General features: G+C 46.5%; 1 protein-coding gene across 1 annotated transcript in view; it reads left to right on the top strand.

Annotated features, from left to right (window-relative positions):
* The window catches only part of adarb2 (adenosine deaminase RNA specific B2 (inactive)), a 154,857-nt gene that overhangs the window by 87,565 nt on the left and 43,818 nt on the right, over nucleotides 1-23,474 (top strand). Inside the window, exons 2-3 of the mRNA XM_034560360.1 lie at nucleotides 10,381-10,467; nucleotides 11,377-12,329. Coding sequence (XP_034416251.1) covers nucleotides 10,381-10,467; nucleotides 11,377-12,329 — 1,040 coding nt within the window. The remainder of the gene's footprint in view (nucleotides 1-10,380; nucleotides 10,468-11,376; nucleotides 12,330-23,474) is intronic.

The following is a 23,474-nucleotide window of genomic DNA, read 5'->3' as shown; positions in this document are numbered from 1 at the left end:
GGTGGGAAGGGATCCCCGGAGGACTCGCTCCCGCCTCCTCTCACAGAGGCGTCCATCGATGCGGATGGCGAGGTTGATGAGGTCATCAAGGGAAGAGGACTCCTCCCGTGTGGCTAGCTGGTCTCTCACCGCCTCACTGAGCCCCCTCCGGAAGGTGACCCGAAGCGCAGGATCGTTCCACCCACTCTCCGCAGCGGCCAACCTGAACTCCACCGAGTAGTCCGCCACTCTGCCACCACCCTGTTGGATACTGCTCAACCGGGCACCAGGGTCCTGACCACTGGCTGGATGATGGAACACCTTACGTAGCTCTGCCACAAACTCCCTATAGGAGAGACAGAAGCTGGCACCCATGGCCCAGGAAGCGGTAGCCCACTGGGCTGCCCGGCCGGCGAGCAGGTTAATCACATACGCGACTCGAGCGGTGTCAGAGGTGAACCTGCTAGGCTGGTGAGTGAAAACCAACTCACACTGCATGATGAAGGTGGCACAAGTCTCAAAATCACCCTCGAACGGTCGGGGGCTGGAGAGGCTAGGCTCCCGTGGTACTGGGTTGGAAACCGCAGGGTTAACCGGAGAGGGATACACAGGGGGCGGGTTCACAGGCTGGTTCAGCGGCTGGGTGGTGAGGGCCATCGTCAACGCCCGCAGCTGTAGCAGGATCTCGGCTTGTTGGTCTGCCGATGCCGCCTGCTGACGAGTCAGGATCTCCACAGAAGCGTGGAGCGGCTGGACCTGGGCTTGGAGGTTCTGCACGGCAATGGAGGCCGCCTCCAGCTGGTGAGAGTGGGTGTTGGTCAGATGCAGCTGCCTACTAAGGGCAACCTGAACAGAGCTGGACAATCCACTCTCTGTGTCGGCTGGGGTCGTCATGGCGAGTTCGTACTGTTATGGTTTGTCTCTGACCCCAAGCGCACGACAACAGCAAGGTTTAGTTCTAGCCGAACACACGGCGTAGTTTATTGAGCACAACAAGTCGCTTAGAAAAGAAACACAAAAAACTCAAAGTGTCCCCTTAGTCCACGGGTGATCGAACATCAAACCCCAAAAAATCCAAGAAAATACTCCACACAAAAAAAGTCAGCAAAGACACGAGGGAAAGTTCAGTGACGACACAAGGAGGAAAGTCCACGGACATCATGGCACGAACTCGCAACGTCAACACAGACAGTCCTGATCTTTATCCCCCCGAATACAACGAGCTGACGAGCTGCAGCCGTGGGACGAGCTGAGTGGCTTCAGGTGTGAGTTGGAGCGCCCCTGGCTTGTCCCCGCCTCCAAGCCCGTAGCTCCCTGGCAGCGTGCTCTGAGGTACCGGGTGTCACTGTGTGAACGGGCTGAGGAGGGAGTCCGGCTGGCTGAGTCCTGACAGCAGTTGCTTTAATGTAAAAAATGGGACCCCCCTCCCACTCTTTTTTTATTTTGCCTTCGCTCATCTACCCCCCCCCCCCCCCCCCACACCCCTCCCCCCCCCCCCCTTCATTCCAGTAGTCAGATGGCGAGTCCCAAGAGACCGGCCAGCCAGCCGGGCCGCCCCAAACTTATGACTAGCCATGTTCTTCAAACATCATGCAGCAACCAAAGCATGGCAGGATGACAGATAGTCCCTTCAATGTATAGTGACAAACAAATTAGTGCAAAGATGCTTCTCGCCGCATGCCAGATGTGTTGGGCTCCGTGGTACGGAACAGCCGATGGAAAACTGTCCACGTCCCATCTGTGCTTTCGGCGCGACCATCGGTGCAGCAATTTGTGCTGAACAAAGTAGTGCAAACAGCCAGCCTGATTATATGTGTCATAATGCGAGGCATAAAACACTACCGGGGGAACATCACACTGGAGTTGGCAGGTTTATTTGATGAGAGGAGAGGGAGGCTGGTAAGCAGGATGGAGCGAGTGAGAGGTTTAATGGATGGGGAGTGTGGGGGGGGGGGGGAGGGGGGGGGGGCAGCTTATAAAAGTGAAATAACGAAAAACGGGGAAATAAAAGTGTGAAATACAAATTTCTTTCAGCCCTGCAAACACAGAAATTGTAGTTCTTATTGAGTTGCAGCCAAGGAAATCTCTCCTCTCAGCTATATTTCCTCCCGCACGCCATCGCAAGTGTTGCTCTCGGTCACGGGCCAACGTGCAGGTTGGAGCCCGTGGACGAGAATGGGCCAATTTGTGTCCAACACCCACACCTGCCGATTGACTCCCACACACTTCGAGATTGGAGAGGAGGTGCCGCGTCAGCGTGTGGTCGCGCGCTCACTGCCGAAAGGAGAGGGCGAAAGCGACCGCAGCGCGTCCTCTTTCTGAGATCTGAGCACACTGTGAGAGAGCGGCGAGAAGGCTTCCCCGAACAGGGAGGGGGGGTTTGAAAGCACACGTCGTGGGCCGCACGATGAAGCACAGCCCCGGCGACAGAGCAGGGGATAACAGTAGGGGGGAGATGAGCAGCAACACGCCCGGGAGGCAGAGACATTCCTGACCTGCTTAGTGTCATTACACCGGCAGACTTATCTCACTCGCTCTGCCTTGTAAATACACTCGAGTGCTTGTTATCAAACGAGCGAGGCGACAAACCTCATCCAGGTTTGAGTCCCCGGCTTCCTCCCCGTGCTTGTAAATGAGTCATTCTCATGGATGGCAGCCTGCATTAATATTCCGTTAAGAAGGGAAGCGAGAGTGCATTAAATCCGCCACTTATCAGGTAGCGATCGTGATCTGTACATTGAAAAATATATAAAAATTAAAGAAGAAGTCATTGCCTGTTAGCTTTATTTATTTGCCAAAAGGTATTTGGAGGGACGGCGACAGCATATGGAACTCATATCTATTCCTACTCCCGTCTCCAGGCCTCACATTTGAACACGACGTGTTCCTTTACCTGCCCCCTCTTTTCATGAAAAGGCCTCCGCAGCACTTTCAGGTGCCGTTGTTCAAATGCCGCCATATTAGCCGCTAAAAGCTTTCGCAGTCGAACGCAAAGCCGCCCCAAAGGCAGCAGCACATTTTCGATTCGAGGACGGGAAGGAAAATGCAGTTAAAAATTCATTTTTCTTGTTGCATGGGAAAAGCATCCTTTTTGCTCACCTTCGGGCACGGGATAGGACATTAAAAAGCTTTCATCGTGACAGCGTTCTCAAGTCCCCTCCCCGCATTGAGAGTGAGGGCCTCAGAAGGGAGCACCGCTAGCGGGCGGCGGTGTGGTCAACTAGGCAGTCTAGAGTCACCCCCCCCCCACTCCCACCCCGGGGGCCCTCCGTGGCAACACACAGCCGTCACAGACTGTGAGCAGGTTCCTCAACGACACTCAACCACGGCAGGTCGACCCCTCTGGAGGGCAGGAGAGCACTCTGTGTCTCGCTGTTGGGATGGAATAGCGGAGAGAAAACGTGAGCGAGAGAGTGGCATCGCATTTCCCCCCCCCCTGTATGATTAAGCGATTCAATGTCCACTGGAGTTCTTCTGCTTTATCCACTCCACAGCGGGGTACCGTGTCGTATTCAGCTGTCCATGAATTCTAAAAGGCTCTGAATCGTATCTTTTATGGTATCATATAATGCAGGGCGGCAGGTAATATTACAGTACGTAATGTAGAAAAAAAGTTAGATATTATCAAAATGAAGCAGTTTTCACTGCACATACACTGAGCAATATGTTGAACTGCAACGTATGATTTCAACAGCGCAGTAGCCTTCAGCTCGTGGGAGTATACTCGGGTCATTTCGAGATAATGCTGCTTGATTACTTTTTGAGTGTTATGAGAACAACCCGTCTACGTTTAGTTAATTATAATTATTCTAAAGAACGGGCTTGCTGCTGTAACTGTGTCTGCATGACGACTCGATTTCCATTTCTATCACAACGCGGACATCGGCACAGAAAGACAGCGTCCACCAGTCTGTCCTTGGCATCCATGTCCACGGGAGCAAATGTAAAGCAGATGGCCCGGCTACTCTGTCCTCACTGCCGCTAATCAGGTGCTAAATATCCCCCCCACCACCATCACCGCAGAGAAGGCTTTTGGGCTTTGGAGCTCAAAATGTGAACGCCTAACTTCACCCGCTGCATCATCATCAAACAGCAGAGGGTTGGGTGGGGAGAAAGGAAAACAAAACGTGGGCACGGCGCTGAGAGATGAAACCACGGTTAGGTCCGTATGACGGCTGCTGGTGATAGCGATGTAGCATCGGGCGCTGAACCTCACTAACTCTGCTTCCTCCCCGGAGTCGTTGTGACTTCACGTCTCATAGGGTCCATTGGACCTGGCGGTGTCTGATGCCTGGTGAGCCGGCCTCCCGCGTTGGCCCTGCTGATGCGCCCCTGCTGATCGCCCCCCCCTCCTCTCTACCTCCTTCTGTTTCGTGGATCGTGGAGGTCCATTCATACATTGTCATATTCATGTAATGTGTTTATGTAACTCTGTAATGCTGTTCATTCTGTACACATGACATCTGTCCATCCGGGGAGAGGGATCCTCCTCTGTTGCTCTCCTGAAGGCTTGATATTGGGCTATACAAAATAAAGTGAATTGAATTGAATTGAATGTGATCACAAACAAGACAAGAGTCACCCACCCACCCACCCACCCGCACCTGCAGTGCTCGAGGGCGTTAACATTCCTTCATCCATTGGGTAGACCCATGCGTTTAAAGCTTAAAAAACAAAACACACACATATAAGTGAGCGGTCACACTCTTTAAACTCTAAATGCGTCTAAATGTGCAGTCTCAGTCCTGCACCCCAGAGTCTCGGTGCGTCTCGATCCCCTTTACCTGCACCCACCAGTATCACTTGCGTCCTCCCCTCACATCTTAGCCCCTCCCTCTCAACACTCGGAAAGAGGAATCAAGGACGCTCGACTTCCGAGGCCTTAGATGCTCTTTCCTCTCGGGGGCGTGAGTTTCTGCAGTTGTTGACATCTCCGTGGTGGCTTTTGATGCTCTGGAGTTTGTATTTGCACATATATGTGCTGTTTTTCCTCTCTATTGCCCGCCGGAGGTGAATCAGCCTCTGCATGTTTTCCCTGGAAATGAACTGATGGCTAAAAAGCAGCATGAAATCTTAGCATGCATGGACTTTTATTTTTTATTTTCATGTAGGCCCCCGGATGTTACGAGTTCAGAAGTGAGAGAGAGAGTCTGTGATTTCCGCTAGCGCCGGTTTCAGTCGTGTCTCCAGTCGCTCATCGGACCCATTATGCTGAGCCATGGGGAAATCTGACTGGGCTCATTACCCTTCTCCTCAGAACTGATACAGGAAGTGCGAGAGAGAGAGAGAGAGAGAGAGAGAGGAGAGGGAGAGACTCTTCTCCAGCTCATTTTGAATGGACACCATCACCAGTGTTGTCACTATCAGGAGTGCTTGGCCATCTGCCAAGGCTCTCCGTATCTAACCTGTTCTCTCATTGTGCGCCGGAAACAAATGAGGCCGAGCGCCGCGTCCTGGTGCGGTGGGGGGGGTGGAGACTATTGGCATGCATTGTCTCATCCATTCGGCTGGCTGGGGCGGATGACAGATACCGTGAAGGGCACGTAAGGTAACAGTGGCCACGCCAGCGGTGGGGATTGGTGGGTTCGGGGTTTTTTTTTCATCATGTAAGGTCACTGGCTTGAGGTTATTACATTTTTGTTCACTTTTAAACAACAACGTCGCTGTAAAAAAACAAAAACAGAAGAAGAATTAAAGAAATTTGATAGCTATCTTTTTATCGAAAGACATCGTTATTATCCTGGTACTAAATATAGGAAATAGAGGCAGTTTAAATTGGTGAACTTTCACTTAATGACTTCCAATTCATTGCTAATAACCTACAGAGGCTTTAGTGCACAGCAGGTCAGCTAGACAATGCCAGAAATCAGCATTCAGTTTAACCAATATGATATGAACATTTGCTTGGGTTTTAATAAAAGTTGCATTGTGCCTTTAATTACACAATCAAATTACACAATTATTTCCTGGAAACTTACTTCCATTTCCAACAGGGCATTATTGAGGACTGTTATGTGCAGATCGCTGTCCATGTGTAATGTTTCTAGTGTCCATGTGTAATGTTTCTAGTGTTTCTAGTGTCCATGTGTAATGTTTCTAGTGTCCATGTGTAATGTTTCTAATGTTTCTAGTGTCCATGTGTAATGTTTCTAGTGTCCATGTGTAATGTTTCTAGTGTCCATGTGTAATGTTTCTAATGTTTCTAGTGTCCATGTGTAATGTTTCTAATGTTTCTAGTGTCCATGTGTAATGTTTCTAGTGTCCATGTGTAATGTGTCCATGTGTAATGTTTCTAGTGTCCATGTGTAATGTTTCTAGTGTCCATGTGTAATGTTTCTAATGTTTCTAGTGTCCATGTGTAATGTTTCTAGTGTCCATGTGTAATGTGTCCATGTGTAATGTTTCTAATGTTTCTAGTGTCCATGTGTAATGTTTCTAGTGTCCATGTGTAATGTGTCCATGTGTAATGTTTCTAGTGTCCATGTGTAATGTTTCTAGTGTCCATGTGTAATGTTTCTAATGTTTCTAGTGTCCATGTGTAATGTTTCTAGTGTCCATGTGTAATGTTTCTAATGTTTCTAGTGTCCATGTGTAATGTTTCTAGTGTCCATGTGTAATGTTTCTAGTGTCCATGTGTAATGTTTCTAGTGTCCATGTGTAATGTTTCTAGTGTTGCAAAACGAACCCGCTCCATCATCGTCCATTGTGAGCGTTGTGAGCTGCGTGCTGTGTGTTTTCCCTCTTAAAAGACCCAAAGTATGCTGCATGTCTCTTTGGAAAATCAATCACGCCACACATACTGTAAACTCCGAACAAAAACTGCCTCTGACGTTACACACAGCTCACCCATAAATCAGAGTGAAGTGTGTTTGTGCCGGCGCTTCATAAAGCTATCAAAAAACGATCAGAGGTGTCATTTGGAGGATGACCTCTAAACTGCACTGCTTACCACTGCGCAGTTGATTCGGCATCCGAGTTATTGCAAACATGATGATGTTTTCTACTCGGCAGCTACTTCCTGAGACATTTGAACTGCAGGGCCCATTGAAAGTGAGAAGAATTGTTTTTTTGTCACTTTCAAATTATGCAGACCTGAAGAGCTCTATACAGAAGGGCTCTATTCTGACTGTGAACGTATGATAAATTGCTCTGAATACAGAATAAAAGGGTCTATTGAGGCTTTTCTCGAGCCCAGTAAAGTGTCTCACCCTGGAGCAAGAGCATAGAATTAGTTTCCCCCTTATGTCATTGGCCTTTTAGGGGATGGTCGATCGGGGGGGGGGGGGGGGTTATTGAATTAATTGCCATGAAATTATGCACAAGTCATCTTTCCCAGATGGATGTAATAACCTTGGTTATCCCTTAACTTTTCCTCTGGCACCATCACCAGGTCAAGACCCGCAAAAGAAAACGGCCAAAATAACCTTTCGAAGTCGAAAGCAGGATCTGCGATTCTACCTGGTCTTTCCTCTTATTTCGTATGCGTGTTTTCAAAATAATTAAAACACTTGACCTTACGACCCGACATAGCTCACCTGTTGCCTGCTGCTTTTTTCGAGACGCCGTGGCCACTCCTGGAGTCGGAGATGACGGAGACACAACAAAGCCAAACAAAAAAAATCCTCCTGTTTGCCTGAATATTTCATCTTCCTTATGAGTCACGTTAACGACCATCGACAAAGACAAAACTATAGTTTGTCGGCTGCAGAACCATTTGAGGCGGCAAAGAATAGACGCTGTACAAGTTGCATTCACACCGCTTCAAGACCCAATTTCAATGCATTTGCACCATGCATTCATTTGTTGTTAATGCTCATCCAGATACAGATCCCAGGTTGATGCCAGGTCTAAATGAGGCCTTAGCCTCGTCCGCCTCTTGGAAGTCTTTTGACCCGACAGAACATTTATTCACATCAGCACTAAATAGAAAGAGAGACTAAAGCACAGTGACATCTTTCCCTAGCAGGTTCAAAATGCCAGACGTAGCATCAGGGCCGGTTAATCACAGTGAAAATGATAATTAAAAAAAATGTTCTGGTCCTATTTGGTGACCAGATGTTAAAAAACGTCCACTCACTGAACTGGGTGTGAAAGATAAAATGGCTTGTGAAGGTCTGACTAGGGATGGCTGCTCTCTTCTCAGATCTTAAGGAGATGGATAGAATATCAGACTGCCTGCGTGCTCTAAACCTGTAGATGTGCGTGCTGCCAGCCTCAGTTTATTCTCTAAGGAGATAAATTTGCTCATGCTCATCTATTGTACACTCTGCGTGCATCTGGTCACACCAACTCATGTCTTATTGCCCAGTGGGTCCCTTTGACTTGGCAGAAGCCGTTGAGTGGGCGGACCTCAGATATACATTACAGTCATTTCAGGCCGCAGTGTGAAACTCCTGTTTGTTAATTGCCTGCAATTTCATGCTTGATGATGAACATTTGTCTTTCACGCTACAAAAGCTGTAAAAGAACTGTGTATATTTTGTGTGACAAACGCGAGAACCGGCTAAGATATGCTGTACAAGCCAACACCTCTAATTTTGCCCCCCCAGACTGGTAAACACACCATGTTTTCGCACCGCTAAAAAGGGCCTTCGGGGCTTTAAAAACAATATAGACTGATTTGAAAATGGTCCGGGTAATGACCTTGTCGGCCGGGGGAGTCATTTAGCGCCAAATTGCTGCTTGTGTTGGGCTTCAGTCCGTAATTAGGTCAGAATGCAAATGCTTGTATTGTGATGCTGGCCCGCCAGGACCAGCTCCAGCCTCAGTGTTCAGAGTGTATCCATGTGTGTCAGAGTGACTCATTGAGCCCCTCTAGTGCTGTTGAGCTGAGAGAGAGAGAGAGAGAGAGAGAGAGAGAGAGAGAGAGAGAGAGAGAGAAGCGCAAAGGGAGCCCAGCTTGTTCACAACCTTGCGCCCTTATCAAAACATGTTTATTGCACCCTAATGTGCCCTCCGTTTATGCAGCATTTAGCACATGGCATTAAGGACTTTGGTGGAGAGGCGGGGAGCTCGGAGGGCGTCTTGACCCCCCAGGCTCGCCCTCTGGCCTTCCGCACACCTACTCCACCTACACCAAACTCATTCTAGTTCATCTTCTTCCTCTAGCTTTTTCTTCCCCTACTGCATCACCTCCCTCTTACTTCTGTCCACCTCCAGCTACTCTCTCTCGCCTCTCTCTTTTATTGATCATTAGCTGGTGTGGGGAGGAGAGAGGGGGGGTGTTGTAATTAAGGAGCCAGACTGGTCTGTCAATTCTGCTCAGCGCTGCATGGAGTGCACCAGACCAAGCGATGGCCCTAATAGGGCTTCATACTGTAAACAACACGCACACCTGGACAGCAGCAGGCCCCGGGGAGGACCAGGAGGAAGTCACTGTCGACAAGTTAGCAATGATAAAGAAAGGAAGTTTAACACAGTGTGTGTGTGTGCGTGTGCGTGTGTGTGTGTGTGTGTGTGTGTGTGTGTGTGTGCGTGTGTGTGTGTGCGTGTGTGTGTGTGTGTGTGTGTGTGTGTGTGCGTGTGTGTGTGTGCGTGTGTGTGTGTGTGTGTTTTAAAAGGCTTAAATACAAAAGAAATACAATACGGATTGCTACAGATATTTTTTTCACGAACACGCTGCGAGGCGGCTTTCTCCTTTCAGGACGGACATGCTTTGTTTGCGTCAAAATGAAAATCAATCGGCTGTCAGTTTAAAAATCCGGGGCGGGGCCGTGGGCGGAGCTTCGTGTCGCTGACAAAAAACAGCTATCGGATGAATACAAGATACGTAATTCACGACGGATTCACACCTGTAGTCGTGTACAGACAGAGACCACTTTCTTCACTAAGAAAAAATAAAATAAATAGCAATACTAAATTTTTCCTGAAATCCCAATACACTATATTCTCTCTTCTAATATCTGTGTCACATGACTACTTTAAGATAAGATCATACTGCTCTGACAAAAGCATCGACAGCTGTTCTGTGAATTTGATCTAATTGTTTCAGGTCCTCTAATATCTCTAATGACTGCAGCACTTTGTGACAATAAATAACTAACATCACACTTGTTGGTCCATTTAAAGAGAGTTTGGTGAATCTGACTTTTGAAGGAACACACGCAGCAGAAACCTCACAGGAAGAGAACAAAAATAAACATCTTAAGATTAGGGTGAACATGTTCTTGCATGAGGCCCAGTGTTTATTGCACTTCCCTTCATGTCTTTTGTTGGATTGTTCTTCGCGATGCCTTTTAAATCTACCGCGTGTGTGCACGTTTGCTTCCTGATGTGGGCGCGCACTCGCCCCGTCGCCTGTGTTGGGCCAACGCTGATCTGCGCCTTTAATCGATAAAACTATCAAAACATCTCCGCCGCTGCCCTCTTGTTGACTCTGCTTGTCTCTTGTCTCTCCTCCAGAAAAAGTCAGTATGCTGTCAGCATTGATCGCCCCCTTCAAGTACATAAGCCCTGGGACCAGCAGCACAGAGGACGAGGACAGTTTAAGTAAGCTCTTTTTCTTTCTCTCTGTCAGCACGCTGCGCTAATTCCCTCGGTGGCAGGCCTAATATGGAAATGATCTGTCTGTCACCCACATAATTAATTATTTGGGAAACGGCGTCTTTGATTACGCACGGATGTCAGCGTATGTGTTCAAATCTGTATTATCTTTAGCTATTGAATATTAGATTTTGAGTGTGATAAATAAGTCATTAGATAGGTACTCGCATGCCTCTACGTGCATCTACAAATCTGCCTCAGCCCACCCCTGAATGTCAGCACTTGATCCCAGCCTCCCATCCCACCATTAAAATTCTTTTGGCAGGATCTGAACACCCCATTTTTGTTCATTTCCCATCAGAAATGCAATACGCCACCACTTCCCCGTAACTAGGTTTGAAGAGCGTATCACAGCTGTTCAGGCTTTGCTCTCACAGAGGACAGAAGTGTGAAATAAAGCGGGCTACAGACATTTTATCCTTTCATGGAATGTCTGCCACTCGATGTGATCCCCACCCCCATTACAAATAGGATTGATGCTCCGCATTGGCCACGGGGGCCAATGGTTCCCACTTACGACACAGATTCAGAACCAATTTTAGAGGCAGATTAAAGAATGATTTGGCAGATAACGTCGCCATTTTGGGGGGGGATTTGTGTTATGATTTTAAAACACTTAAATATGATGGAGCCCCGTGGTATGAAGTGGGCTCGGCTCAGGGAGATGATTGTAGATTTGTTCATTACCATTTCATTGTGTATAAAGTGGCTCAATTTTGCCCGGCAGATTTTCCCTTGATTCATTTTGTTCAGCCAGGATACATGTGAGTGTCACGCAGTAATAGTTGCTTTTTCCCCCCTCTGTTTTTTTAAAATAAATATCACTTTGACATTTCACATTGTTTTGTATTTCAGGCACCAGCAGTGCAGAGGTCAAGGAGAACCGAAACATTGGGAACCTAGAGGATCGCTCCATTGGATCTGCAGAGTGCCAGTCCATTTTCTGCTCCGACTCTGCAAGAAGTGACGGCTCCGGTCTGAAGAGGAAGCGGCCGCTGGAGGAGGACAACAACGGGCACCTGTGTGAACTCCGCCTGATCTATAAGAAGCTGTCCTGGTCCGAAGCGCCAAAGAACGCATTGGTGCAGCTCAATGAGCTCCGGCCGGGCCTGCAGTACCGCATGGTGTCTCAGACGGGCCCGGTCCACGCTCCCGTCTTCTCCATCGCTGTGGAGGTGAACGGGCTGACTTTTGAGGGCACGGGCCCCACGAAGAAGAAAGCTAAGATGAAGGCCGCCGAGCTGGCCCTCAAGTCCTTCGTCCAGTTCCCCAACGCTCCTCAGGCCCACCTGGCCATGGGGAACATCTCAAACCCTTCGGCCGACTTCACCTCAGATCAGGCGGACTTCCCTGACACGCTCTTCAAGGAGTTTGAATCTTCGGCGTGCTCCGATGGCCTCTCACTCTGCGACTCAGCAGCAGAGAGCGAGCTGCTGTCGAGTGAGCTCCTGAGACATGGACGGTTGCTCCGCCATACCTTGGACCTGATGGTGCAGGCTCAACAGAGGCTAGGTGGAATTGTTGCCGAGCCAGAAGCCCCCAAGAGCCCCGTGGCGTTGCTCAATGAGCTCCGGCCGGGCCTGCGCTACGCTTGCCTTTCAGAGCGAGCTGAGGGCCGAAGGCTGCGTAGCTTCGTGATGGCGGTGCGTGTGGACGGCCGTATATTTGAGGGCTGCGGTCGCAGCAAGAAGCTGGCCAAGACCCAGGCGGCCCAGTGTGCTCTTCAGGCCCTCTTCAACATCAGGACGGCCCCTGAGGGAAGGACAGGCCTCAAAGCCAGCAGGAAGAGCTGTCCTCATTTACCCCAGGTGAGTACAGACACATCCCCAGCGCCTTCTGCTAAGCTTTGGCAGCTCCTCTACTTCCTACGGGAGCCTGTAATGACCAAAACAGCAGGCGGGGAGCGAAGAGCCAAACACTCTACTAATTAAAGAGGAAAGGCGATAGGAGGTGAAAAAGAGCAGTAATAGTGGCAGCACTGATAAAGCAAGCTGGCATTTAGGTTGAGTCAAAAGATATGGGTGCATATCGTGAAAATACAGATCGCAACTATGTGTCCGTGTGTTCCGCAAAGCCTGGTTCTTGAGTAAACAGTATCTGTTTTTTGGACTATTTGAATAGAAAAGCATGTAAATGTAGGTAATTATTGCCCTTGTGCCTCTGACACAAGCGAAATCTGCATCGCCACCCAAATTAGTTTTTTTTTTCCCTCGTGTGTGTTTGTAGGGCTGTAATTGAGCGGGTTTTGCAATTTTGCAAGATCTCCTGTTTCCTCATGTGTGGCATCACAGTGTCTACAAACATTAATTCAATCTGTTGCCCAAAGGAGATAGAAAAGCAAAGAGCAAATCGACAAACAAACCACCGAGCCCAATCCCATGCTCATTTACCCAAATATGTAAATAGCAATCAGAGCCAGGAAACTAGTTTTTGGGAAACTTGAGGAAATTGGAGAGCCTAAAGACATAGTGGCTGGATTGGCTGGCACATGTTGACAGCCATTTAAAACTTCATTTCAGCAGAAGAATTTCATCGAAAAGTAAAACTGCCCTGAGTAGATAGTCACACTGACTTTAGTTGTTTACTATTGTTTGCATAGAGAAAGTATCCAACCTCATATCCAAGCTGACCTGGCGTTGGCAGCTGGAATTGAAACCGTAGATGTCCCCTCCACTGTCCTAATGCAACACAAAAGAATGCTCGCCACAATCTTGAAGTCTTGAACGGAAAAGAATGAAGCCCATCCATCCACACAGCGCACATCCAAAGCGTCCTTTCCCGAAAGTCTTCCCTAGAAGCCTTTCTCGCGCCACCATATTGTGCTCCTGCACATCCTGCAGGGTACAGGTCCTATCAACATCCTTCTTCCAGCCTTGAAGAAATAGACCGGCAAAGGTGTCCTTCCCCAGAGCACGACATCAACCCAACAAACCTGCACATTTGCCTGGGAGAAACATTTTTTTCTCTCCTTCCTTTTTCTCCCTGCTGCCATGGTGTCTAAAAGGATTTTAAGAGGATTTGCCTCACCCGTTTAGTTCCAGAAAGCACTCGCTTGTGGACATTTCTTGAAAGTCAGCCGTGCCGTCTGCCAGGCTCGAGAGGCATTTTATTTGCACCGGTAAAGGACAAAAGCGCACAAACATCACGTATCCGTCCGTGCATGCATACGTGTGCGGAAAAACATGTGACCGGGCATGTGTTTGTGGATATGATGGGTTACATGTCTGAACTGTTGCGCAATGTTCGTACGAAACCCCTCCAGCTCACGCGCACACTCTTTATGTTCACATGCGAGCCAACCCATCCTGCCAAGCACTGATTGCATGGGCAGTGGTTGACTACACTGCAGATGTGAAGCGTAGTGCGGGGGTGGTTGCCAGCTGTAGCCTGAGAGTAATGCAAATGTTATGGTGGTATGCCAAATGATGTGTGCCACATTGATCCGTTCTCTTATCCCAGAATTCCCTCCGGCTGTACCGGTTGCAGGATAGAGCTTAGTTGAGAAGAACTGCCCTGACCTTAGATGTATATGGTTTTATCAGACATGACACTGTTGTTTCACAAGTTATACATTGTTATATTTGTTTGTTGTTTGTGTCATGCGTTAATTGCCTTGTAATTTGAAGAAGAAAAAAACAGGTTTCACCTGTGATGCCAAACCTCTTTACCGTGTTGCTCTTAGCTTAAAAGAGAGTGTTCAATCTGTGGTATTAAAAAGACCTGATAATGACATTGTAACAAATGCCAAACTAAGCTGAGCAATTTGTACCTTGTTTGAACTGAGTGTTGTCACCCATTAGTCTGAGTTTGGCATTTTGTCCGTCGCCATTTTGGATTTTATTTTTGTTTGGGACGCCCTATCCGGCTCTGGTATTAACCTTCCGATCACAAGGGAGCCCGACATAAACTCATGTTAAACAATGTTTACTGAGGTAATACATCAAGAGAGAGAAGTATTCTCTATTCTCATAGACTTCCATACATTCTGACTTCTTATTTCAAGCTGATGCGCCACACCCTGATAACCATGAGAAAGAATACAAGTTTAATGCACTTCCACATTGGCTCCACTTTTGAGAAGCCGCGGTCGCCGTCTGGTTTTTCCGTTAGCCTCAGTGTTAGACCGCTAGCTTGCTAATTTTATTCACACAGCTCGTGTTATTGTTTGTTAGCAAAGATTATTGTTATTATAAGTGACTCAGAGTTACAGTGATTAGTTCAAAGATGACATCCAATAAGACCAAAATGTGGTAATCTGTGGTAAAAAAAACCAAACAGGGTAAGAGACACAGCACTGCTACTTCCTTCTTGTAAGAATACATGGGGATGCAGAGAAGAAGAGGGATACAACACGTGAATACTGTATATTGATGGGGGACAATGAACGTAACAGGGGAAGACAGGGCAGTAATATGAGGATATTGCATTAACTCAACAGAGTGTAACATAAGGATGAGGAGTCCTTCAAACTTAGCTGAACAGGATGACTGATAGCTTGAGAACCCATGAAATATTTAAACTCTCCGAACGGCGTGATGCTGTATTCGGCTTCACATACATACTAAGGAATAATACAGCGAGAGTGACAAGAGAGGCATACTAGTGCACATCCACACAATGCAATAGAATTTTTTCCCTGCAGTGATACAGCCTATATGTTCCTCTATGCCTCCTTTGCTCATGTCTGTAGGAATTGACTTTTTACAATCATTTCAGAAATGAGGCATCGGGCCACACTGGGCTTGACATTAAAGAGCTATTTATCTTCCAGCAAGGGCTTTAATTTTTTATTTCTTCATTTAACCTTTATTTATCCCGGGAAATCAAATGAGACTGCATTCTGCAGAGATATCTTGCCTTACACTGACTTCACTCACCACCACAGCCATCTGCATTGAGCAGCTCACCCAGCTGTTTTATCATTATTTGCAATGAGCATTGCTGAGCATCTATTTTGCACGTTTTGCGGTGGATCTGGTCGCCGAGAGTTGAACATTTTTCAACCACGCGTTAAATTCTGCGCTCAAATGTTGATCTGCGTATGTGACTCTCGTCTTATTGTGTATGTAATACTATTGCTTTTATTGTTTATGCGGTTTTTTGAAGCGCTGGACCGAACAAATATCGCCCTGTGGGATAATAAAGTTAATCCGAAACACACGTGGCCCTTAGTGCCATAGGGAGTTTACTGCCTTGCTCAACAACACATGTTCAGGAGGAGTTCAGTGAAGCACGATATTCTGAGCTGATGAGTGTGGCAGCCTTCTGACCACAAGGCCCAGTTCTCTAAAGGGACTGTACAGCATGATTGGGGTGAGGCCAAATATTATATTTTATTTTATAATAAAAAAATGTAAAAACAAGCCCCTTAGCAGCATTACGTATATTTTCTTTGGATCCTCGCTTTCATTTCATCTGTAATAATGTTTTGGATTGGTTAAAACATTTGACCTGTTTGGTCCAGTTTAAAACCAGTTTAAAAACAAACTCCGGTCCGTTTGCTGGGTCAGTCCGGTCTCGTTTGGGCTGGCGTGAAAGCTGTCAGTCGAACCCTGGTCTCGGCCCGCCTCCAGGCCGACTCTTTTGAGCCTGGAGGCGAGAAAAGAGTCGAAAGCGAGCAAACCACACGATTTTATGATTGCGGATATGTGATTTTAGCACGACTTAATACATACATCTGGTCGCGACACAACCTTAAAATTGCTCAGTATGAGGTCATGTATGTAACCTATTTATGCAAGTCAACACATATGCACGCCAGTGCGGGTAATTTAAAAGCTGTAAAACTGCTGCGCTTGTCCTTTAGAAGGTGTGTGGCAGCAATCCCACAGTAATAAGCCCTTTAATCATGTACTAGACGCCGCATGCGCCTCATGCAAAGGGTTATTTGTACAGACCTGTCTCCACCTGTTTAGTCATTATTCATAACATGCGGTCGATTTGCGTTTTGATAATACTGAAAATGTTTTGAATCAGTTATTTCTGATGATGTCAATCTCAAAACTCAGTCAGTTTGTGTGAATTCATGTTTACTCCCCTGGGTTCGTTTGTAATAAGGAAATGTGAACAGGAACCCGGACCAGAACTGAAATACGACAATGTCACCGTTTTTTGTTGTTTTTCTCTCCCTTGGTTCGGACCAAATTAACCGAACTACAGGTGTGAAAGCCCCCTCTGTCTTCATTATTAGTCAGCGAGTGGGAAGCTGCTCTTGAATTGTGCCCGTGGCACTCTAGTTAGCGGAAAATGTCTTTGCCCTATTAAAGCCTGCACAGTGAAGTGAGAAAGTGCAGCAGTAATCCTGACACCCATTTCACCAAGTGGAATCATTACCCCACTGTTCAGGCCTTGATTGGCCACTTAATCTCCCCTTGTCGTCACAATGCGCCGTGTCGTTGCCAAGTCAACTGAGACATGTGTGCGGCTGGGGGGGCGCATGGTCCGTACGGAGGTCAGCGGGTCTGGACTGAGGTCCGCTTGAAGAGGGACACGTTCTGGACGGAGATCAGGGTTAGTGGGGGGAGGAGAGGTTGAGGGGAGAAAGAAGAGAAAAAAGAAGGAGAAAAAAAAAAGCCATCGCATTTGTCTTGTGGTTACCACAAACATATGAAACATATCTCATCACATCAGCAGGGATCAAATGCGACTGTAAATGGTCTTTTAGTTAATTTTTTCTGTGCAAAAATGAATTGATTCAGTTATCCTCTAAACGGGAAGCAACACACATAGAGAAGGATACCGACTGGTCAAGTGGAGTAATTTTCCCCGCCTCCGCCTCGGCAAATTGAATATGATTTCAGACACGTGAAGGTGACCCCTGTCAGCCGCTGAGCCTGTCGCAGATTGTTTTCTTTGTCTAATCTCTCCCACTTCTAATCTGTCTCAATATAAACAGCTGTGACAGGCTGATCATTAATTAATATTGCCACAACAAATTAGCGACAGCGATCGCCCAGCCGAGCGCCCTGTCTGAGATAGAAATCCACCAAGTCGTGAGAGGGAGAGGGAGAAGGTGTGAACAACACATTAGAGAGGAGTTGATTAACAGCTTCGGAGACCTTGCAGACAGTGTTACAGCCTCAGCATGGAGACGGATACACTCAAAGTGACAGCTACCGCAGCAGACTGTAGCCACAGGTTCAGCTGTGATCATCGCCATAAGTGGCGCAGCGCAAATTGACTGATGAAACATCTGCATTCATCCGTTCTCTGTGATTCACTCAAACAAGACGCCTCCGGCAGTGGAATACTTCTCGATTGGTACTTCAGATGGTGAAAGGGCGCTGCTGGGCTTCCTTTTTTGTCGTTTTAGTTATTCTGTTCATCAATAATAATGACATCGCACTCACCGCGGTTATTGCTGAGAATGGAGGACGTTTAAGCAGATTTTAAGCAAACCAAAAGGTTAAGCAAAATGATTTTTTAAAGAAAATCTACGAAATGGGCCTTTTAAAAGCGTCCGAGATTGATGTATCGTCAACTTTGATCCCCCGGACTAACCATAGTTGTCCGCCGCTCATACAGAAACCTGTAAAAAGTTGTAATCACATTTTAACTTTTACATTTACTTTTATTATTATTAACAACATTTCTGTGTCGTAACACCGTTAACAATTAAAGAAAATATACAAAGTGATGAACACTACCTGGTTAAGCTGGTACCATATATGATAGTCGATTTAGATTTAGTTTATCCTTTCAAGAAAAACTGCCAATTGTTCCCTTGTTCCAGATGATCTAATGAAAGGACTTCCTTCACTATGAAAGAAACACGTGGAAAAAGGGTTTGCACTCGTGAATCCTGGCTGTTCATAACGCGGAGAAGAAGAATCAACGGGTTCCATCTGCAAAAGCTGACAAACTGTGGAATACTGTGACCTTTGGGTCAAAAGCACTAATAGACAAACAGAAATGACCAATCAGGAGAAAGGAAGAGAGGCAGTGTTTTGTGTGATCTCATCAGCCCCCTGGGTGTGATGACATGACCTACAAATGGATACCAGATTGAATACATAGACAATACATATGTGTATGCTCACACCTATGTATGAGTATTTTAATCCATATGCACGCGTGTATTTACACAACAAAAACAAAAAAAGGAACAGATGGGCTGGCTTGAATTAAGCAACAGATGTGTCAAAGTACGGCATTGCCAAGAAGACAACTCCTCATCAAGACCCTCGGGATGTACAGTAGTGTTCTCATGTAGAAAATAAATGCATTTTTGATTTACCTCACCACGTCTTAATGCTTTTGTAATCTGCTAAATGGCACAGAATGTCTCTGTTTTATATGATTGAACATTGAATACTTTTGGGTTTAAGACTGTGCATCAGCAATGACGAGCAAGATGCCACATGTGGGCTTAAAGCGTTGTGAGGAGCATATTTTATAATTTTCTGATGTTTTATAGCAGAAGCAATTCATCTATTAAATGAGAAAATAATCACCAGATTAATGAATAATAAAAATAATGCGAGGTGCAGCCCCAGTAATGATACCATGGGGTGGCTGTAGTCCTTCAGTTTGCATGTGTAAGTGCACTTGAGCTAAACGAAAAATCACAGTCAAATGTACATGTATGTATTACGATTGTAATAAAGTTTGTTTTAAATAAGCTAAGCTAAATCCTTTAACGTGGTGTAATAGTGATACTCGGAGTACCCCTTCCTCTTGATCAAGGGAGATGCTAAAGTCCTAAAAAGGCCCAATAAATGGGATTTCAAGGAGGCCAGCCAAGGCAATCAAGTAGACTATAGGATACACTATAGGTGATACTCGTTATAACATTAACAAATGATGTCAGCACATCACTAACTAGCGTTAGCTCGCCTATGCTAGCTACTGAAGTTATCCTGAATGTATACACATGCTGCTTTTCATTCTGTCTGCGAAGGTTCAATTACTTTGGTGTGTACAATATTATCGTACCTGGAAAAAGTGGCAAATAACACCCCATTTGTAATAAACTGGAATAATCACTAGTGACACCATAACACCAGTAGTTGTTGCTGTAATTTAAAACTAATCCGGATCTTTGACCTTTGTGCCTCCATAAAGTAGCTCATTACAATTTGTCACTTAGCGTACAATAATAATTGGAGCAAAAAGCCACTGTTTGCTCCTGGACTGTCAGTCTGCCCTTTCAGCAGCCACTTACCTCATCGTGGTATTTAAAGAGGAAGCAGCATGGGAGAGTGGAGATTTGTGTGTGAAATTATTGAACAATAATGTTTCCCCCGTCTGAACGGGAGCACCCTGTACATGGAAAGGTTAGAATCATCCTCAACCGTCTAATATGTATGCAAAATATGACCTATGAGGCTGCAGGCTGTTGAATGTAATGTACCACGTCAGCATGCAGCTTTGAGGGAAAATCCCTCAGCAGGGAGGAACTGAAATGGGGTTGGTCGGGTCAAGTCACCTCGGATACACGGTGAAACGACCCTGTAATCTATTCCGAAGAAGCGAGGCGCCCCTGTCTCCTCCTCTGCTCGCCATACAGTGTCTGGCGAGCAGAGGAGCAGAAGTCTTCATTGTTCGTGACAATCCTCCATTCCTTCCTTCTCTCTCACACCTCCTTCCCCCCCTCCACAGTCCTCTAGGCGTGAGCCGGAGCACGCCCGTAATCGTTTCTGAAGAACCTCTCACACTTCATTAAAGGCATAATCAAGTTCATTACAATTTCATAGGCGTTCAGGTACCAAATGGCTCACGATAAATCATGACTATTGGTCCTGTGTGGCTGGCATGTGTAGGTTTATCTCGGGCTCTCAGGCAGGAGAGCGCCGAGGAGGAGGAGTAGGAGGAGGAGGGGGGGTGGAGATGAGAGGTCTGGATGTTTGGCCTTTAAATGACCTTCCAGCCTGGAGCAATGGACCGTTCCATCATACACGCTGGATCGAGACGCGCAAATCCGCACAAATCATGGGAGATCAGATCGTTCCCGGAGCCGACTCGAGGACGTACAGGAGGCCGATCAACAGATGCTGTTTAACTCAACTCGCTGTTTCAGATGAGTGCTTATATTTAATATACTCTGTTATCCATCGACTGTGCTCTCGTGAGGGAGAGGACCGATATTTATACCCTAAATATCATAATTGATATAGCAGACTCAAAGGACTCAGGTTCCCATTAACAGTGTCGTATTGATAGATTGAAAATAAATTGAGAATTATTACAATTTAACCCGCGCTGCTTTTCCAGCCTTTAGGGGCACTTGTTCAGGAAGCACACACAAGCAATTCCATGTGTTCTAAACCATCTCCTGTGATGCTCCTCGGCCAATCACGTATGTGTATTCCAATATGCGTCACCCTCGACTCGAGTGCCATATTCACACACACGGGAGAGATGGGAGAGAGACCCGACAGTCGGAAGAAGTTATTTCACATGACGTGCTCCAATAAGAGAAACGTGGACAGCTTAACCAGAGCCTTCATCCAAGAATGGATAGACTCTGTTTACTGTTTATTATTCCCGCTTGCGATTATTAATAGTGGCAATATGAAGCACCACTAGGTGCACATTCACATCCGAAATGAAGGCACAGACAAATATGATCAGAATCCTGACACATGGATACATTTTAATATATATATATATATATATATATATATATATATATATATATATATATATATATATATATGTGTATCCAGTTAAATTTGAAATCTGAATATTGCTTAGATATTATTCAATTTAATGAATTCTTTATTTGATCAGTTGTTTGTCGGGGCTGAACATCGCTGATGGGTCAAACACACATCAGTGCTTCTTCAACTGCTCACAATAAATAATTTTTAAAAACATCAAACACTCAACAGAACATCTACTTTGGAGATTTCAGTCTCTTTTTCCCACCTCGGCACGTATTATTTTAAGTACTTTCACAAACACATTAGAGATCACAGCTGCTTCTGAATATCCCGTTTCAAAAGCAGCTGTTTTTGCTTTTCTTTTTACGCGTTATCGCTCTAAAATGTCTACATTTCATGGTTCTGCAGTTGCGGGCGGAAACACAAATACCAATGTGGAAAACAGACTTTTACTTCTTGAATTTCGTTCCTCTGGTTCCATCGATGGTTCCTGCCACGGTTTGGTTGAAAAAGCTGCTAATTGCTTCCTCTGGTTTAAACGAACATCGGTCATGCAGCAGACTCCTTGGCCTTAGAACGAAGCATTTCTTGTCCATATTATTTTTTTATTCATTAATTTAGTGAGTGGATTGTTAAGGACGTTATCTGCAGCAACATTTTCTGTTTGTGTCTATTTGTGGAATTTTGCTAATGCTGTGACAGGAAGCGTTGGACTGACTGTGGGATGCATGCCTCAGTACATGTCAGAACCTTTGTTACATTTTTCCATCCATCCATCCATTTTCAATACCGCTTATCCTCATTAGGGTCGCGGGGGCGCTGGAGCCTATCCCAGCTGACATAGGGCAAAGGCAGGGGACACCCTGGACAGGCCGCCAGTCCATCGAGGGCACATGTAGGGACATACAACCATTCACTCTCACATTCACACCTATGGGCAATTTAGAGATCAATTAACCTGCAGCATGTCTTTGGACTGTGGGAGGAAGCCGGAGAGCCCGGAGAGAACCCACGCTGCCACGGGGAGAACATGCAAACTCCACACAGAAGGACCGCTCCGACCAGGAATTGAACCCGCGGCCCTCTTGCTGTGAGGCGACAGTGCTAGCCACTACACCACCGTTACAGCCAACAAAGTAGAAATGTCATGACCGGGTGAGACAGACACAGGGGGAGGAAGTGAACAATCTGCAGAGAAGCAATGAGCTGTCCTCTCATTAGATAATCCATTATCTTATTTGCAATGACACATATTTCTTTCATTTTCTTTCTCTCGTAGCAGCTTGCCTCCTGACCATAAATGAGTCCATCCAGCTATCGCAATTAGCCGACCAAATATGCTGCTGATGATTCATTGGCCACGAGACCATTTTATATCCTCAAAACGAAATGTCCAACATATCAGTCCTGCTCCGCTACGCAGACATTGACACACATGTCCCCTCGCCAGCGCCTGTCCCTCTGCACCTCCTCACATGCCTGGCTGATCGCTTGGACCCCCTGGGCTTCCCAAACCTCTGTGGATGTTCTCCCAAGGGTTCCCTCCCCTCGGTTCCATAGCTGAGGCGACAGGCCATGTGTTGCTGACGTGCTCCGCTTGGCTGCAGGATGGAACATGAGCCAGGGTGTTGTTGTGGGGGTGTTGCGACCATTATGTTAGAAGATGTATGTTATCAGTCTGGGGGATACGTGTGTTGATACAAACAAGTATTCTTTTTCCGATCACATCTGGAGAACACGTCCTCTGTTTGTGCGTCAACCGCGAGTGAGACGTGATTACGGAACAACTTATCGACAATACAGAAAGGAGCTCACATTGCATGCTCAGAAACACAATGTTCTTTAAGAAAGGGGCTGGTTACCTGGCAACCGCTCCAGCCAAAGAAATAGTCTGGCCCATGAGCCCCCTTGTGTTTGTTGTATTTTTGGTACACATGTTGGGGTTTGTAGTTTGGTCAGAGCCAGGCGAGTCTTAACGCTATGCTAAGCTAACTATCTGCTGGCTGTACAGACACGAGAGTGGTGTCGGCCTATTCCTTTAAAGACATGAACACTGGGCCAGTCAGGGCAGCAGTAAACGTCTTTGCCTTCTGCCGCTGCGTATTGTCTCCACTGTATCCGCGGTGCTGCGCACCTGTATCGTGAAAGCCATAAAAAATGTCTCATCTGCCCATAATTAGTGGAATACTGGGAATAAATGTAATGACAGACGTACATTTTGTCTGGATTAATATACCCCAAAGATGGAGGAACAAACACAAAACAAAAAAGCAAAACATCTGTTATCCCCGTCCTGCTCTCTGGGACTGTGCCGGGTCTCCCTTGGGGGAAAGGAAATGGGTGAGGCTG

This window comes from Cyclopterus lumpus, chromosome 20, assembly GCF_009769545.1.
Source record: "Cyclopterus lumpus isolate fCycLum1 chromosome 20, fCycLum1.pri, whole genome shotgun sequence".
Lineage (NCBI taxonomy): Eukaryota > Metazoa > Chordata > Actinopteri > Perciformes > Cyclopteridae > Cyclopterus > Cyclopterus lumpus.
Note: the sequence above shows the minus strand (reverse complement) of the source record. Positions and strands in the feature narration are given on the sequence as shown.